This window comes from Scylla paramamosain, chromosome 7 (assembly GCF_035594125.1).
Source record: "Scylla paramamosain isolate STU-SP2022 chromosome 7, ASM3559412v1, whole genome shotgun sequence".
In the NCBI taxonomy this organism is placed as follows: domain Eukaryota; kingdom Metazoa; phylum Arthropoda; class Malacostraca; order Decapoda; family Portunidae; genus Scylla; species Scylla paramamosain.
The window spans coordinates 21,455,616-21,475,948 of NC_087157.1; the positions used below are offsets into that span (position 1 = coordinate 21,455,616).

Below are 20,333 nucleotides of genomic sequence, written 5' to 3' on the forward strand. Positions count from 1 at the left end.
AACAATACGAAATAGAGTAACGAAAATTACTCGAAGGCTTCGCAATAAACCCTACAAGGAACGCCTTAAAGAACGAGATCTATTCTCCCTCTCCAAACGCAGGCTAAGAGGGGATCTGATATTGCTTTACTAAACTTTTAAGGCTTTCACAAATATCAGACCGGAATTCTTCCTAAGATTCAACATGTCTAATATTACAAGAAACAATAGCAAATAATAGGTAAGCGATTTCAAACAAATGAAGCCAAACATTTTATTTCAATCGTGTCATAAATATGTTGAATTGTGTTCCATCAAGCGTCGTTAACTCAGGCACTGTTCACTCATTGAAAACCTGTCTTGACAAGTATGTAGACACTAATTCCCGGTTGTCATTGTTCATGTCTGAATAACGAACACGTTCACTCCGTACTGGTATGTAGATTGTATGTGGTCGAAGTAGTCCTCCTGTCTTTCTTAGTTTCCTCTCACACTCTATGTTGTTTTTTCTGTACAACATGGTACCATTTTTCATGTGACCCTTGCCTGGAGGGATTGGGGGTGGGGGATGGAAGGACCCTTCTTCTGTGCTATCCTTTCTCTACCACTAATAGAGTAGAATAGTTACCCAAACAGACTTACAAGGACCTCTTGGTCTGTTACTGTTTGGACTTCTTTTGTATTCGTTTGGTTCCTCTTTCTGTGCTATCCTGTTTGTCTCTTCCACTAGTTAGCGTAGAGTAGTTACCCAAACAGCCCAGTAAAGACCTCAGGAACTTTTGCTGTTTGGGCTTTGTTTTTATTCTCCTCCTCCTCCTCCTCCTCCTCCTCCTCCTCCTCCTCCTCCTCCTCCTCCTCCTCCTCCTCCTTCTCTCATCACATGATGAACAATTAGCTGTGAGGGGCATTGAAAACTCAAGGACCCAATCAGTGACTGTCATAGGGATTTGAGGTACCAGGGGTCACTGCTGCAGGAGTGCGGCGCTCCTTTACGAGAAGTGCACTCTTATAGGAGTCGCATGGTAGCCGGAGCCTGATTGACTGATGCCTCTCTTGAAAGCGCCAGGCACAGTATAGAGAACCCAGCAAGCCCACTTTTGTTACACTTTTTTTTTTTTTTTTTCAATTTTCCGCGCATGACGTCACGTTGTCGGAGATCAGGACTGCCAGATTCGCCTTTTTTAGGCCAAAACATAATTTTTTTTTTTTTCATGCATTTGGTCTATGCATATCTAGTTTTGCCATGAATTACATTATTATTATTATTTTTTTTTATTTATTTATTTTTTTAATATGTTGCTTATATATGCTCCATTTGGCCATAACAAGTTTATTTAATATGGTAAGTTTGTTCACCGCCACCTAAGACATAACTTTTTTTTTTCAAGTTGTTGAGTGCACGTATGTTTTCCTTTATTTTCCTTTTGTTACCATGGTTATCCTTGCAGTTTTTCCCATTTTCTCGTATTGCTATTGAATAACAATAAGGGAAAATTGGACAAATCAACTGGGTGATGATGCTGATGACGCGCGAGTCCACGGCTGAACTCTGGCGTGTTTTTTTTTTTTTTTTTTTTTCAAGCGGCTGATGTAATTTAAGGCTTCCTATCAACAGCTACCTGTGTTCATGAACAAGCCAGGAGTACGTTGATAAGGTGCTGTCTATGGTAGTACCGTATATTTTGTTATGATGAGTCATTGGTAAACTCGTTTTCCATCCCCCAAAAGCGATCGTTCTGGTTGTTTATATTTATGTCGAGTGGGAAAGAAAAATGTCTAGAGCAGTGTGATTGAACTGTAGGCCCGCGCGCCAGTTGATATAGTGTGGCCAGCGTGCACCCATTGATTAATTTTATATGAGGAAAAAAATACTTAAATGATATTCAGCAAAGGTCAAGTGTGTGGAATAATAACGATTAGCTTGTTATGACATTGCTGCTACAATAACATAATGCCTGCAGAGCGAAAGTCCTTCCCCATGGTTATGAAGTAGGGACGTAGGTATATGGTACACATCATGAACACGGCCACTTCTTTGTGCCAAGAACGTTTTCATAATGTGTTGTTAGTATTTTTGCATTCACTCCTGAACCCACCAATCTCAGTTAGTGTACATTGCATTGGGGTCAGGTTTCAGATGAGGCGTCGGGAGCTGTATGGCCTTAGGCCTAGTTGCCTAGCACATACCGTTACAAGTAACTCTCTTCCACTGTCGGTATTCTCACACTGGAATTGAATTCTTTGAATTCGTTTCCGTTTTTTGGCCCAGGCGAAGGACTGACGAAGTACGTGGCACTTGTATACACAGATCGCCACTCCAGTAGTCCGCTATAGCCCAGTGCTCAGTACACATCGTGTAATATTTGGTAAATTCTGAAGTGGAATAATATAAACTTTGGGTTTTTTTACTGCATGTTTTTGGGTCTTTTTGTAGTGCGTTTGACCGTTTTGTCTTATTTTTTTTGTTGGCTTTGGCCTTTTTCTGCTTCAGTAATCTGGGAACCCTGAGTGTACTGCCTTCAGTTCCACCCACCACTCACTCTGCCTTAGGGCTTCATTTTAAGTTTAAGGTACATCGCATCTCTAAAGTCCATGTGCGCAGCGCTTCTTATAAAGCACTATGCAAAATGTGCTTTATTAAAATGAATTTTTCGATGTTTATTCATCAGTTTAGTTTGTCATCCTTAATCAGTATTATCATTATTAGTAACATTTATAATTACTGTGTGCACCGTTACCTAGTGAACATAAAAGAAGAAAAACTCAAACCTCAACACACTTAAGAAGAAAGTATCCTACACAACACAAATAAGTAAATCTATATAAATGTTAACTTGAGCGAAAATCAAGTTGTATGGTAATAAATAAATTCTTCAAAACAAATAGATTCAGTACATAAGTAACAGAAAAAAAAACCAGTAGGAAATATAGATGTAAATGCCAATGACACCGTGCAGAGCAGAAAGAATAAAAAACAAGGTCTCCATCGTTACAAATACTGAACTATTAAAACTTACAGCTTACAAGATACGACGCGGAAATAAAAGGACACAAACCAGCTACACTACAATGATGGTGCCGATGACGATGGTGACGGTAATAATAATAATTTTAATGATAATAATAATAGTAATAATAATAATTAATAATATATAATAATAATAATAATAATAATAATAATAATAATAATAATAATAATAATAATAATAATAATAATAATAATAATAACAACAACAACAACAACAGTACCACTTCACTACGTTTCGCCTCAAGCGGGGAGCAGGGGTGGGAGGGGCACAGGTCTTTCTTCTTTTTCATGCAGTTTTCTTTTTTATACCTATGAAGCATAAACACACTTCCAGCCTCCGCTGGTCCCTTCTACCCTCTCTCTCTTAATCCTTCCCGACGCCGCCCTTCCTCCCAGTCGGAAGCTTTCATCCTGCTGATAGGTAGTAAAGCCTGTGTGAAGAAGTGAGTGCTTCACCAACTTTTTTCAGTGACATAATTTGATTGATGTCTATGTTGAGAGTGGACGTGAATTACGAATAAAGCAATCCGTGGTTCTCTGGGCTGAGTCATTCTCGTGCTGCAGGATGGACAGGTGTAATGGTGTGTTGTTGTTATTGTTGTTGTTGTCGGTAGTGGTGGTGGTGGTGCAGCACAGGGGAGGGTTCCAGAAGGCTGCTTCATAACCAAGGAATTCCTGCCTCTGTAAAGTTCTCTGATCTTACCTACTGCTATTTGTACTCCACGACATACTCCCACAAGTCAACAGTTATCTAATTATCACTGTGGGATGAACGTTCACATTAGAATGAGCAGCAGTTTTTCTTATTGAACTTTTGGTGCTGCATGAACACAGGAAGGGAAATGATGTGTTTAAATATGTCTTGTTTACCGTTGGGGTTTCATGGCGTAGTGACAGTCTTGGGAACCCAGTGTGTGTGGGATGCCAGCGGTCATATCCCATACAAAATACAATAAATAAATAACGTTATGAAAATAATTCACATCATAATTCTTTAATACATACTGGCGTGAACATAAGGTGGTTAAATAGAGCAACTTTACAAAAAAGATGGGGAAGATGGGGAAATAGACCAACTTTAAAAAAAAGAAAAAGGGCCCTCGTGGCCCAGTGGGTAGAGTGATGCACTTTGAGTTTGGCGTGAGGGAAGTGAGGGGCGCGTAGGTTCGAACCCCCCTCTCGGAACTCACAAAAACCTTGCAAGAGCATCCCTTCATCACCATGTGTGATGGAACTGCCCACGGGGAGGAGGGGAGGTGAGTGCGCAGCACCTCCCTACCCCTCCCCAGGGGAGGAAGGCACCGCCTTACCGGTCCCCGGGAGAGCAAGGGAGGTGAGTGCACAGCGCTTCCCTTCTCTCCCCTACCTAACCCTGGCAAGTCTACGGACTACCAGGCAAAAAATAATAAAAAAAAAAATAAAAAAAAAAATAATAAACTAAAAAATAAATAAATAAAGATAAGTGCATAGCACTTCTCTTCTCTCCACCTAACAGAATAAAAAATATAAAGGTGAGTGCATAGCACTTCCCTTCTCTTCCAACCTACCAGGCAAAAGATAGAAAAAAAATAAATAAAGAATTAAGGTGAGTGCATAGCACTTTCCTTGTCTCCTAACCTACCACGCAAAAAAAAAAAAATAAATAAATAAATAAAATAAAATAAATAAATAAATAAAGATAAATAAATAAATAAATAAAAATAAATAAAAACCTCCTTACCACCTCGGACCTCGGGAGAGCAAGGGAGGTGAGTGCACAGCACTTCCCTTCTCTCCCCAAGTCTACGGACTGCCAGACCAAAAAGAATAAAATATATATAGGTATAAAAGATAATAAAAGTAATAAAAAAAAGATAAATGAAAAAATAAGTAAATAAAACAAAAACAATAAAACTCCTACTCCCCCCTCAATAAAATTGACTGAGTCTGGCAATCAACAATAAATAATAAAAATAAAACAATACCAACTGACTGACCCTGACAACCCCAAAGACCACCACCCACCTGGGAAGCACGGGAGGTGAGTGTGCAGCACCTCCCTACCCTTCCCAGTCTCCCAGTTTGACTTTGACCACCAATCTGACTCATCCTACCAACTCCAAAGAGCAACTCCAACTGTACAGACCACCACCACCACCACCCTTCTGATCTCGGCAAGGTGAGTGCGTAGCACTTCCCTGGACTGACCCTGACTGACTGACCCTGGCAACTCCAAAAACAACCAACCTGACTGACTTACAGATATGTAATCACCTAACTGACTGGCCCTGGGGAGCATGGGAGGTGAGTGTGCAGCACCTCCCTACACTTCCCAGTCTCCCAGTTTGATCTGACTCATCCTGGCAACTTCAAAGAACAACTCCAAATGTACAGACCAACAGTACCTCCTACTCTGTGTCCCACTCTGACCCTGATCCATACATCCCTACATCCTACCCTGTCCTGGCTAGGTGAGTGCGTAGCACTTCCCTACCACCTGCCTCACTGACCCTGGCAACCATAAAAACAACCAACCTGACTGACCTACAAATCTTACTGTAATCTGGCAACAGACCACCAAACTGACTGACTCTGGGGAGCATGGGAGGTGAGTGTGCAGCACCTCCCTACCCTTCCCAGTCTCCCAGTTTGGCTTTGACCACCAATGTGACTCATCCTACCAACTCCAAATGTACAGACCACCACCACCACCCCTCTGATCTTGGCAAGGTTAGTGCTTAGCACTTCCCTTGACTGAGTGGGCCTGACTGACTGACCCCCGCAACTCCAAAAACAACAAATGTTACAAATGTAACCTGGGGAGCATGGGAGGTGAGTGTGCAGCACCTCCCTACCCTTCCCTACCCTTCCCAAAATAAATGAAAAATAAAAAATAAATAAAAACAAAAATAAATAAAGTAAAAACAATAAAACTTCTGCTTCCCCCTCAATAAATTGACTGAGTCTGGCAATCAACAATAAATAATAAAAATAAAACAATACCAACCTGACTGACCCTGACAACTCCAAAGACCACCACCCCTCCTGGGAAGCACGGGAGGTGAGTGTGCAGCACCTCCCTACCCTTCCCAGCCTTCTAGTTTGACTTTGATCCCCAATCTGGCTCATCCTAGGAACTCTAATTGTACCGACCACCACCAGTACTCCCCACCCTGGCAACTGATCCTGGCAAGGTGAGTGCGTAGCACTTCCCGTGACTCATCCTGGCAACTCCAAAGACCCACCATCCTGACCGCCCCTGGGAATCACGGGAGGTGAGTGTGCAGCACCTCCCTACACTTCCCAGTCTCCCAGTTTGACTTTGACCACCAATGTGACTCATCCTACCAACTCCAAATGTACAGACCACCACCACCACCCCTCTGATCTTGGCAAGGAGATTGCGTAGCACTTCCCTTGACTGAGTGGGCCTGACTGACTGACCCCGGCAACTCCAAAAACAACCAACCTGACTGATGTTACAAATGTAACCTGGGGAGCATGGGAGGTGAGTGTGCAGCACCTCCGTACCCTTCCCAGTCTTCCACCAACCTGACTTGAATTATGACTGGGGAGCAAGGGAGGTGAGTGTGCAGTACTCCTACTATCCCCACTCTGAATACCCTATCACCAACCAATTCAGACCACCAAACTGTCTTAGAAGAACAAGAACAGGAAGCAACGCCATCAGAGGAAGAAGAAGCAGCAGCAGCAGCATTACCGCCATCAGAGGAATAAAACAAGAAAAAGAAGCAAAGAAAAAGAATTACCACCACTGTTATCGGAGGAAGAAACAGCAGCGTCACCGCCATCAGAGGAAGAAACATATATATGTAAACTACGACTGGTCAAACTTTCTATGGCACCAGGCTAAGTTCGACCTGTGATGGGCTGTGTTTAGCGACGCCTTGAGATGAGAGGGAAAAAAGTTCCAGGGGTTCATGAAAGGAAAGTACGCTAACAGGGGACTGATTGTGAAAGTGCCAGGCAAGGCTGCTGTTTCAGACATCCACACTTCAACTTCAACTATGCATGCGAGAATGTTGCTGTATTCTTCCTCCTATTCCTCCTTTTTTCTTCCGCACAAGACTGTCTTATTACTCTGTCCAAAGGCGGCAGTTCTTGTATAAGACTTGCAAACCTGTGTCCACTCATCCCAACTATCCAGAAATATATCTAATCTTCTAAAGGTCTGGCATCACGTGTTCAAGAGATTTATGTGTATTTTTTTATTTTATTTATGGTGGTGGTGGTGGTGGTGAAGGTGTAAATCTAGAATGAGAGTGAGCGTCTTTGTGTTTCCTCCACCGGGACGAAGAAAGAGAACAGGGATTCCTCATACTCCAGGAATTGCCTTTGTTTCCAGAAAACATTGAATAGTAAAGAAAAATTATTATTTGCTAGTTTTAGCAAACTTTCTGTGGCACCAGGCTAAGTTTGACCTGTGATGGGCTGTGTTTAGAGATATCGCAGTTTTTCACACTTGAGAGTATATTTCACTCTTATAATGAACGTACAAACTACAGCAGGAAACCAAAATAATGCCAAAAATGGAAGCATGGATTAAAGGATGCCAAATGTATAAAGACATTAATAGTTTTAAATACCGAAGGAAAGACGGTAATTATATTTCTTGCTACACATTTATATTTAACAAGTGAAGACAGACGTAGGTTGAAAACCAGCCCGGGAAGGAATGTCTGGCGCGTGGCGCTCCTCAAGGCGTCTTGCCTCGCCGGCACAACAATACATAAAGGACTGAGATGTGAATTAACACTGAAAGAACACTGGCCGGTGAGGTGCTCCTGCAGGGCCGAGGTGGACAGGTGTTTGTCCAGGATGCCTCGTGTTACTTCTCACCGCGTGTTTTATCTGTTGGAGACTATTACACTTAATATGCTGCTGTTGCTGCTGCTGCTGCTGCTGGTGCTGCTGAAGCTGGTGCTGCTGCTGCTGTTGCTCTCGCTGATCTTGCTGCTCTTGTTGGTATTGCTGCTTTTACTTCCTTCAACAATAACTACCAGAACAACTGCTTCTGCTGCTGCTGCTGCTGCTGCTGCTGCTGCTGCTACTACTACTACTACTACTACTACTACTACTACTACTACTGCTGCTGCTGCTGCTGCTGATGCTGCTGCTGCTGCCGCTGCCGCTGCCGTTGTTGCTGTTGCTAATGTTGTTGTTGCTGCTGCTGTTACTGCTGTTGGTGCTGCTGTTGCTGCTGCCGCTGCTACTGTTGGTGCTGCTGCTGGTGCTGCTGCTGGTGCTGCTGCGGCTGCTGCTGCTGCTGCTGCTGCTGCTGCTGCTGCTGCTGCTGCTGCTCCTTCTGCTGCTGCTGCTGCTGCTGGTGCTAAACTTTACAAAAGTCACCACTGTTGTTTTTGCCGTCGTTCGTGCTGTGCCTCTAATCGTCGTCGTCCTCGTTCTCATCGTCGTCGTCGTAACAGTAGCATCGCCTGTCAGAGTAAAAAGACTATATATATATATATATATATATATATATATATATATATATATATATATATATATATATATATATATATATATATATATATATATATATATATATATATATATATATATATATATATATATATATATATATATATATATATATATATATATATATATATATATATATATATATATATATATATATATATATATATATATATATATATATATATATATATATATATATATATATATATATATATATATATATATATATATATATATATATATATATATATATATATATATATATATATATATATATATATATATATATATATATATATATATATATATATATATATATATATATATATATATATATATATATATATATATATATATATATATATATATATATATATATATATATATATATATATATATATATATATATATATATATATATATATATATATATATATATATATATATATATATATATATATATATATATATATATATATATATATATATATATATAGGTACTAGTAGTTGATAACTTTGTGATATATAAATGTTGTATAGCAACGCGTTTCACGAGTTTGCAATTACAATTAAGATCATTTACTTTATTTCAACTTATATTCAATTCCTTTATAGTGTATGGCGGTAATACATAACTTCAAAACAATGTTATCCAAGAATAGTCTTGAAATTTAGAGCTTATTTCGTACTATTTTTCTGTTACAGTTTTGTGTGCATGCATTTTTTTTTTATCATAGGAAAATGGAAATTTTTCTGCTAATATAAATATTACATATTACAAACATTAAAACGTGCACAACACCCACGACTCTGGGTATTGCAAATGTTTAATTTTTTTGTATTTACAAGCCTATTTATTGTAATTATATATATATATATATATATATATATATATATATATATATATATATATATATATATATATATATATATATATATATATATATATATATATATATATATATATATACGAGTATATATTTTTTTTTTTTTTTTTTTTCTTTACCGTTTTCTACCTAACAATGTCGAAAACAATCTGAAGACACGTTCTCGATAATGTTAATTTGTTTTCCCATATCTGGTGTTTTGCATTTTTTTTTTTTTTAAGGTTTTGTGCTTAATACGGTTATAAACACCCAAATGGCACGTTTCTGATAATGTAGTCTCGTTACTCCATATAACAAGCTTAAAACACTCAAATTACACTTTTTTGGTAAAGTTGTTCTCTAAAATGGATGTTTGCATGCTTTTTAGCGCTTTAGTACCAAACAAGCTTAAAAAACACTCATAATACATGTTTTTGGTTATGTTTTTCTGTTTATTCATTTGGAGTGCTTTGTATGCATATTGTCGTGTTGGTACCGAACTAAGAGAAAAATACTCAAAATATACGTTTTATATGTTTTGTTTCTCTATATAGAGAGCTTTCCGCGCGTTCACCTCAAAAAACACTCATAATGGTAATGTTTGTTTGTTTGTTTGTTTGTTTGTTTTTGTTTCTCCATTTAGAGTGCTTTGTATGAACCGTAGACAGGTCCACCGACGACTGAAGTTATTTTTATTATCATCCATTTCAGACCCTATGAGGTATCTTTTTTTTTTTATTATCTTCTAAACAAAACAGTTGGATCAATGAGACATTTTGGCAAAGCTTATTTTATACCGTCCTCTAATTCATGGCACCACAGTGTATTGCCAAGTGTGTTCATTAAGGTTTAATTTGAAGGCAAAGCTGGGGAGAACTGAGTAGACATTCTGACATCGAGTACGATAACACTAAGAGTAACTTGCTTAGATATTATGTCAAGAAAACTATTTCATCCAGAAGTTCAGATAGATGGTTATACACAATTTCACAAACACGGAGAATAAGAAAGAAAGAAAGAGGCGTCACACTTTATTTATGTTAGGGACATATTACAATGTTGTGAACACAAAAATAGATAGCATAGCAGAGTCAATATAGGTTGATATCAAGGAAGGATCACAATCAATAGTATTAGGATTAGTGTGCAAGCCAGCGAATACTACAAAAGAAGCTAACAGCTCACTATGGCGGGAGATAAATAGAGCAGGCAGATACAACCACGTATGTGTGGTGAGAGATTTTAGTTTTTGGGAATATTGACTAGAGTCTGAAGATGGGAGACGCTGAAGGCTGAATTCAGGACAGTTTTTTTTAAAGCAAGCAATCTTGGAACCTGCAAAGGAGAATAATATTCTAGATTTAATTTTACGCATAGGACCTTCATTTTTCTAATTGTTACCACTAAACAGTTTTATACAGAATTCTTTGACTGCCTTGACCGCCATGTTTTCTGTCAAGACATACCACCATTTCTGCTTATGGCAAGTTGTCAAATCCTCTTTTTCTTATTTGTACCTTTTACCCATTCAATCATTTCTTCAGTGTCTTTTCAAGTGTCTTAGGAAGCCATTAGATTTTCACCTGTTCAAGGCTTTTTAAAGGTTCAGCAGCTTCTATTTTATCTCTTGGTATTTATGAATGAGTAGGATGTTTAGAAATAAGTTAGACTCAGTTAATGCAAAAGTCGGGCACAAACGCAGTCAACACATTGTGTTAGCCTCCCGGTTAACACAATGTGTTAGCCGGGAGGCAATAGGGTGAGTGGATTATATTTAGTGATGCTTTCTGAGATTATGTCATAATCTCAGAAAGCATCACTAAATATGATTATAAGTAAGTGATAACTTAGCTGTAGACCACGTGGCTGGGAGTTATATGGACAGCCAAGGATGAGTGATGCTCGCTGGTGTTCCAAGCCAGCGGCTTGGAACACCAAGCTAAGACAGGAGCTTCCTTGAGATATCCAGTTGTTCTGATTTCTAAGTTACTGTTAACTTAGCGAATTTAACTAAAGGAAACCAGTGGAGTAGCGAGAATGCGTCTTAATAGGACTTTTGTGCTAGTGGCGGCTGCTGGCAAGCTATTGTTCCAAGCTGGGGTACTCGCTGCCTCCTTACCTCCTTGCCACATCATAAAAACAAAAGAAGCGCATCCTCCTCACTTTCTATTTCTATTATATTTCTAGTTAGTTTGTGCTAGATTAACCTTAATTACCCATTCATATGACTTTCCAATTTATTTACCAGTAACACATTGATATTGTGTGTGATACAAGCGGAAATTTCCACTTAGTCAACAAAAAAAACATTACTTCCCCCATTTCAGTATCCTTTTACAAATTTTTCTATGCCAAAGTTTATGCCAACGCGTTTGTACAAGACTTTTGCATTGACTCAGTCTTAACTTATTTCTGAACATCCTACACATCCTTAAATCTCCACTACGAGTACAATTTTACTCATTGTAATAGGTTTGTGTTGGTGCATAATTTTCTCTTTTATCTGTTGTTTAATGGGTTTATAAGCCCGCTATCTCTCGATTAAAATGTACTCGCATTTCTTCTCCGACTAATTAACCGTAGTTCATCCTGGTACATATCAACTCATGGATAGGTGCTGTTCCGTAACAAACATGTAACCCTATATGAAGCAGTATATTACACCACTCCCATCAGCTACACCTCCCCGAGCTGTTCCTCCATGTTCCATTCCACGAAATATTTCCACATTAGTAAGTTTTGGTTGTACTTCACGTCTCTTGGCTAAGCAAGGCACGGGAGTGAGCTGTCCACTTCCTTCTGGCATGACTTCTCCTCCAACCCATCTGTGGTGTGGTTAGTGACCAGCGGTTCTTGGCATCTGTGGGAAGGTGTGACTTGTACACACACACACACACACACACTCATACACACACACACACACACACACACACACACACACACACATGTGTGTGTGTGGAGAGAGAGAGAGAGAGAGAGAGAGAGAGAGAGAGAGAGAGAGAGAATACATGCACTTTAGAGATGTATCGGATGTCCGCATTTGCATCCGAGGACACATCCGATTCCGTGGATATATATATATATATATATATATATATATATATATATATATATATATATATATATATATATATATATATATATATATATATATATAAAGAGTAGTGCAGAGAGAGAGAGAGAGAGAGAGAGAGAGAGAGAGAGAGAGAGGGTGCCTGAAGTATGATAGTTTATGCCCACCCTTACTCCGTTTTGTATAGACTTTATATACTAACTACTCACCCTTATTCCCCTCAAATTTTCGTCCACTTCTCTCTCCCCCTAAGATTTTGAAAATGATACATAAAATAGTAGAAGTGTTGCCCTCCCATACAAAGAAATTTGATCCCATCCAGCCCCTGTAGTTAGCCAATAATAATTTTTACAAAATTATAGTTTCTTTGCAGGTGAGCTTGTTTCCTGTGTGGAGCGTGCTGGCTGCGGCCACATCCCCGCCTCCTCCACCTCCCCCTCCCAGATGGCATGCATGGTCAGGGGTGTGGTTATATTTAGAGGGCTATTACTAGTAATTACCACTTGAGTGTTATCGGCAGTACGCTCCTGCTGTGTTAGGTAGGATAAGCACCAGTCAAGGATTTGGCGGAGTGTTGTGCCAGTTAAATTGTGGTGGACTACAGAGTCTTACCACCTCTGTCACTGTGTTCTGATTGTTTGTGTCTTGTCAGGAGTCTGGAAGTGGTTCTCTGACCATCTCTGGTCAGGTTAATTTTTGTGTATCTGTTTCATTAGTGTTTTGTCCTGTTAAATGCAACTAGTGTTAAGAGCTTGCTGGTGGAAGATCTGAAACCAGAGGATTTCATAACTCTGCGTGTGTGTGTGTGTGTTATGTGTGTCTGTAGTCCTTCAGGGGACCGCATGTATGCTACTCATGTGCAGGGGGATATAATGCTCTGTGAGTGTGCGTGGTTTGTCTCAAGAAGGCAGTAGCTCACAGAATATTATAAGCCTCATACTTGTGTGTCTTTCGTCCCAGCTGTGTATCACCTTGCACATGATTTGTGATTCTTTCCCAGTAAATTGGGGTTTGCTTGGCGGTTATTATACTCCTTTATCGGTAGGTGGTTAAACCGACTGGCATTCTCAGAGATTTGATAGTTGTGGACGACTAACATGTGTCTGGACTCGTTGTATTTGTGCCCTGCACTAAGCTACATAGGAGGTGGCTTAGGGAAGTTGACCCAAGTCAGTGGGAGCTGTGGGAGGGGCTGAACATGGGTCATAATATATATATATATATATATATATATATATATATATATATATATATATATATATATATATATATATATATATATATATATATACAGTGGTTTCGATTTCGGAGTGGAGGTGGGACTGCACCAGGGATCGGCTTTGAGCCCCTTCCTGTTTGCAGCAGTGATGGACAGACTGACTGATGAGGTCAGACAGGAATCCCCACGAACTATGATGTTCGCAGAGGACGTAGTGATCTGTTGCGAAAACCGGGAAGAAGTGCAGACAGAGTTAGAGAGATGGAGATATGCACCAGAGAGAAGGGGATTGAGAGTGAGCAGGACCAAGACTGAGTACATGTGTCTCAATGGAGGTGATGGGGAGACAATAAGGCTGCAAGATGTGCAAATGATGAATTTAGGTATCTGGGGTCCACGGTACAGAGTAATGGAGACTGTGGTAGGGAGGTAAGGAAGAGAGTGCAAGCGGGATGGAATGGGTGGAGGAAGACGGCAGCAGTGACATGTGACATTGTTTCCGCAAGAACAAAGGGAAAGATTTATAAAACAATAGTGAGACCCGCAATGCTGTAGGGTATGGAAACAGTACCACTAACGAAAAAACAGGAAGCGGAATTGGAAGTAGCGGAATTGAAGATGTTGCGATTTGCTCTTGGGGTGACGAGGATGGACAAAATCAGAAATGATTACATCAGAGGAACAACACGCGTACGTCGGTTTGGGGACAAAGCAAGGGAGGCTAGGCTGAGGTGGTTTGGGCATGTCAGGAGAAGTGACGAAGGGTATGTGGGGAGGAGGATGATAGACATGAATCTACCTGGTAGGAGGAAGAGAGGGAGACCAAAGAGAAGGTTTATGGATGCTATGAAGGGAAACATGCAAGTGGTGGGCGTGACAGAGGAAGGCACAGAAGACCGAGCACATTGGAGAAGAGTGATCCGCTGTGGCGACCCCTAAATGGGAGCAGCCGAAAGAAGAAGATATGTATATATACAGTGGTACCTTGGTATGCGTCCACTTTGAAATAGGTCCAACTTAGTATATGTCCTGTTAGGACACGAAAAAATTCGCTTTGTATACAGCCTTTGTTTGGAAAGCGATTAGCGTGCTAGAACCTGTATGGGTCAAAATGAGTCACAACACTGCATGCTACCCTTCTTTACCTCTCTCGAGGCAAGCTCACGACTGCCCACAAACAGTGTTGTCAGGCTGGTGGGACTCTCCTTCCAAACAATAACATCCCTTTCTCCTTTCTCAGCACCATCCTAGTAGGCACTCGACTCTTCTCTAAAAGGTAAAGTGAAGTTAAATTTTCATTTATTTCATCTAATTACTTTTGTATTTACCGTATTTAAGGCATATAAGACGCACCTTTCTTCATAAAAATGGCTCCAAAAATCATCCTGCATCTTACATGTGAATGTGAGGCCTTCCATAGACTTAATTTTGAAATTTCCTTCATCCGTACACCCAAAGATTTACACATAGGTAAGGGTGCTATATCATATTTCTAAACCCAAATGTGATATAAAGAAATGTTAAAAGCGAAATCGCGGCCCTGTTCAGTAATATGCCAAGTGTGTTGTTGAAATCTTGGTAGCTGGGCTGCGTTCTTTGCCTCGCCTCTATAACTAAGCCACTACCTCTGTTTTATTACTGCAATCATGTAGGATGTTTTTACTATTGTGATTACTTGCTTTTTGTTCAGCTGTACCACTAGCTTGCTTTAAACATTACATCCTTAAATAAAAAAAAAATTAAAAAATTCTTCCCTGAATATGCCCTGCTAAAATGGGAGAGCATCTTATATCCCCGTGCATCTTGTATGCCATCAAATACAGTATGTATTTTAGTATTAATCAACGTTTAAATTATTCTATACAACCCCATCAATATACTGTATAATATGCTAATAACAATGCGATTTTTTTTTTCATGGGAATGGATTAATAATTTTCCTTTATTTTTTATGGGAAAAATTTCTTTGGTATGCGTCCTGCTTGGTGTAGGTCTAAGGATTTAGAGTGGATTAAGGACATATGCCGAGGTACCACTTTATATATATATATATATATATATATATATATATATATATATATATATATATATATATATATATATATATATATATATATATATATATATATATATATATATATATATATATACTGTTATGTACAGCGAGATAACGCAATGCAGAAAGTAAGAATGATGAAAGAGAAAAGACAGTAAACGAGGAGAGAGAGAGAGAGAGAGAGAGAGAGAGAGAGAGAGAGAGAGAGAGAGAGAGAGAGAGAGAGAGAGAGAGAGAGAGAGAGAGTCAGGGTACGAACTCGAGATGTACAATACAGAATAGCCCCTCACTGCCATTAACTTACCATAAGAATTTCCGCGCCCAGACACTCTCATTCCCCAATTAATTTACCTTATTTTCCTCTGTTTAGTCAGTTTGAGTTTCACATATTTTGCAGCAGGAGAGTTGCCCTTGACAAAGAAACTATCACTATTCATTTAGCCCCCTTTGTTTGATCAAAAGAATTTTTAAAAATAAAGTAGAGACTGCGCAGGGAGCGGGTATGGGCGCATGTTTATATGTGCCTGTGTCGCAATCCCCCCCTCCCCTTCTTCCCCCTTTAGCAGCGGCGGGGGAAGGCGGTTGGAGCACTTTCTCACAGCAGTCAGTACTCAGTAGTTGGAAGGAGCACATGTACTGAAACGTACTGAGACGTGCTCTAACATTTATCAGAGACTAAGGCGGGATACTTAGTCAGGACAGTTGCCTTAAATGAGTCATTATCGGCTGTACGCCCCGGCCTATTTATATAGAATAGGAGTCTTCATAGTAGTTTGCCAGTAAGTGTAGTTGTGAATTACACACTACACCCAGGGAAGTGACTCCTCGGCTGTACAAGTGTACAAGTTGAGTTTGCGCGGTGAGCGGTGACTGACCCTCCTGTGTGTTCGTGGGCACTCTTTCGTAATAGTTTCTTGTGTCTTTTGTTAATAACCCTGCTTGTTTTAAATGTTACTGTGAGCTGAGGCAATTCAGCCACAGAGGACCTAAGTAATAAGCCACATAGTAACTTCACTCCCTCCCCAGGTCCTGAAAAGGCCTGTTGCCCATGAGGCAGTAAACGATACAATTCAGCTTGAGGCTATAACATTCTGTTGAGAAGTGGGAGGACTGTCACGGTGGGTGGAAGGCCAGTGAGGTATTATACCTCGATCATATACATGTTATCATACGTTTACTTTTTTCCTTAGTCATGGTTCTCGATTCTTCGGTGGCTGTGGATGTTAAGGGCTGTTTGGAGTATTTCCCTTGTCTATAGGTAGGTAAAACAGACTGGCGACCTCAAATTAGTGTGACCTGGAGTTACAACAGTTGTGAAAAGGGTGGACAAGTTACAAGGGACACTGTACACCTGCGTTTGAGCCCTGCACTGAGTCTACATAGGAGCTGGCTCAGTGAAGCTAGTCAAGTTGTGGCAGCTTGGGGAAGGGGCTGGGAATTGTGGTCATAACAATATATATATATATATATATATATATATATATATATATATATATATATATATATATATATATATATATATATATATATATATTGTTACAGTCACAATTTCTGGCCCCTACGCACAGATGTCGCAACTAAACTATATATATATATATATATATATATATATATATATATATATATATATATATATATATATATATATATATATATATATATATATATATATAAACAAAAATTTTCGGAAGATATACAAAAGCTTACGAAAATTTGGGAAAAAACAAATTCAAAATCTCCACATAATTAATCTTGCACATAATCAAACTCAAACAAGGGACATAAACTCATCATAGAATATCAAAGCTTACTATAGTACAAACATAATTGATTACTATAACAAATGAAAGCAAAAGGGCTCCCATTAGGCCCTCCAAACTTAGACTGCCATTTCTTTCTCCTCCTACTCCCAGACACATCTCTGGTTCTATGCCAGAACTGTGGTCTCCTCTTCTACACTAGTAAGCAAGCTTTCTTCTGCAAGGCATCATATTGAGAGCTCTCTTCCAGCAGCTATAGCTGTGCCAACTCTGCCTGTGACTCTGGTCACTCCTCCATCTACGTCATCTCCTCGGTCCTCTGCCTTCACTATCTACCAACTCTCAGCTCTCTTCCTCTCTCTACTACACAATATATTTAGAGGAGGAGGCAGTAGACACCTGCCGAAACGATAATTACTCCCAGTGAGGTCTAAAGCACTGTTCAGGGGGTGCTGTGAACTTATCATTAAACCCAGCTGTGACCTCACTGAACGTTTCCCTTTGTGTCTCACAACACAAGGGGGCAGTCACAGCCTGCCCTCTAAAGACAACTCTCTTCCTCCACACAAAACTACAAGCACCTAATAACACACACACCCTTCACTCAAAAATTTTAAAATCATCATGGCGACTCCTACACCAGCCTCAGAGTCCCCATCTGGGGAGGGGACCATAAATGTCCCCAGGTCGGACTGCCTTTCTGTCGACGACCCTAAGTGTCTTGACACCCCCCCTCAACTTTTTCTTCATTAACTTCTGCAACATTCGTGGTCTAAGATCTAATTTTCAATCTGTAGAACACCACCTCTCCTCTTCTAAACCTCATCTTCTTTACCTCACTGAAACTCAGGTGTCTGAGGCAACTGACAGTAGCCCCTTTTCTGTTCCCTCCTAATTTCTCTATCCTCATTTTCGATCCAAAGCTGGATGCTGCGTCTATGTGCGCAATGACTTAACCTGCTCTCGTGCCCACACTCTTGAATCTTCCGAGTTTTCCACCATCTGGCTACGACTACAGAGTCACTCTCATACTAAATTTATCTGTGCTGTATACCTCTCACCTAACTCCGCTGACTATAAGAAATTCTTTGACTACTTAACTTCCAAAGTGGAGCACATTCTGACCCTCTTCCCTTTTGCAGAGATCTCCATTCTTGGAGACTTCAATGTTCACCACCAGCTTTGGCTTTCCTCTCCCTCCACTGACCATCCTGGTGAACTAGCCTACAACTTTGCTATCCTCCATGACCTAGAGCAATTGGTGCAACACCCTACTCGTATTCCTGACCGTCTTGGAGATACACCCAACATTCTTGACCTTTTCCTGACCTCTAATCCTTCTGCTTATGCTGTCACCCTTTCTTCTCCGTTGGGCTCCTCCGATCACAATCTCATATCTTTATCTTGTCCTATCACTCCAATCCCTCCTCAGGATCCCCCTAAGCGAAGGTGCCTCTGGCGTTTTGCCTCTGCTAGTTGGGAGGACCTGAGGAGGTATTTTGCTGATTTTCCTTGAAATGACTACTGCTTCCGTGTCAGAGACCCGTCTTTGTGTGCTGAGCGCTTAACAGAGGTGATGGTGTCTGGCATGGAGGCATACATTCCTCACTCTTTTTCTCGTCCTAAACCTTCTAAACCTTGGTTTAACACAGCTTGTTCTCGTGCTATACATGATAGAGAGGTGGCCCACAAAAGGTACTTAAGCCTTCCAACACCAGAATCTCATGCACTTTATATTTCTGCCCGGAACCATGCCAAGTCTGTTCTCCAACTAGCCAAAAACTCCTTCATTAACAGAAAATGTCAAAACCTTTCAGGGTCTAACTCCCCTCGTGATTTCTGGCATCTAGCCAAAAATATCTCCAATAACTTTGCTTCTTCTTCTTTCCCTCCTCTATTTCAACCAGATGGCACCACTGCTATCACATCTATTTCTAAAGCTGAACTCTTTGCTCAAACCTTTGCTAAAAACTCTACCTTGGACGATTCTGGGCTTGTTCCTCCCTCTCCTCCACCCTCTGACTACTTCATGCCACGTATTAAAATTCTTCACAATGATGTTTTCCATGCCCTCGCTGGCCTAAACCCTCGGAAGGCTTATGGACCTGATGGGGTCCCTCCTATTGTTCTCCAAAACTGTGCCTCCGTGCTTGCACCTTGCCTAGTCAAACTCTTTCAGCTCTGTCTGTCAACATCTACCTTTCCTTCTTGCTGGAAGTTTGCCTACATTCAACCTGTTCCTAAAAAGGGTGACCGTTCTAATCCCTCAAACTACCGTCCTATTGCTTTAATTTCCTGCCTATCTAAAGTTTTTGAATCTATCCTCAACAGGAAGATTCTTAAACATCTATCACTTCACAACCTTCTATCTGATCGCCAGTATGGGTTCCGTCAAGGCCGCTCTACTGGTAATCTTCTGGCTTTCCTTACTGAGTCTTGGTCATCCTCTTTTAGAGATTTTGGTGAAACTTTTGCTGTTGCCTTGGACATATCAAAAGCTTTTGATAGAGTCTGGCACAAAGCTTTGATTTCCAAACTACCCTCCTACGGTTTCTATCCTTCTCTCTGTAACTTCATCTCAAGTTTCCTTTCTGACCGTTCTATTGCTGCTGTGGTAGACGGTCACTGTTCTTCTCCTAAATCTATTAACAGTGGTGTTCCTCAGGGTTCTGTCCTGTCACCCACTCTCTTCTTATTATTCAGACCCCAGACAAGAGGTCATCAGGCTTGCTAGCTTGACCCACGCGGTTACGCCCAACAAACGTGGCCACACCCGACCATGAAACCCGCGCCAAACGCTTAAGAGTCAACCTGACTCCAAAATTATCAAGCACCATGCCCCTACATGCTTCTAGCACCCGTGCCTCCCTA

At 40.3% G+C, this 20,333-nt stretch overlaps 1 protein-coding gene across 1 annotated transcript in view; it reads right to left on the reverse strand.

Annotated features, from left to right (window-relative positions):
* Nucleotides 1-10,372: 10,372 nt before the first annotated feature.
* Nucleotides 10,373-20,333, reverse strand: part of LOC135102201 (organic cation transporter protein-like) — a 50,524-nt gene continuing 40,563 nt past the window's right edge. Inside the window, exon 13 of the mRNA XM_064007030.1 lies at nucleotides 10,373-12,214. Within this exon, the coding sequence (XP_063863100.1) occupies nucleotides 12,118-12,214 (97 nt within the window). The 3' untranslated portion in view covers nucleotides 10,373-12,117. The remainder of the gene's footprint in view (nucleotides 12,215-20,333) is intronic.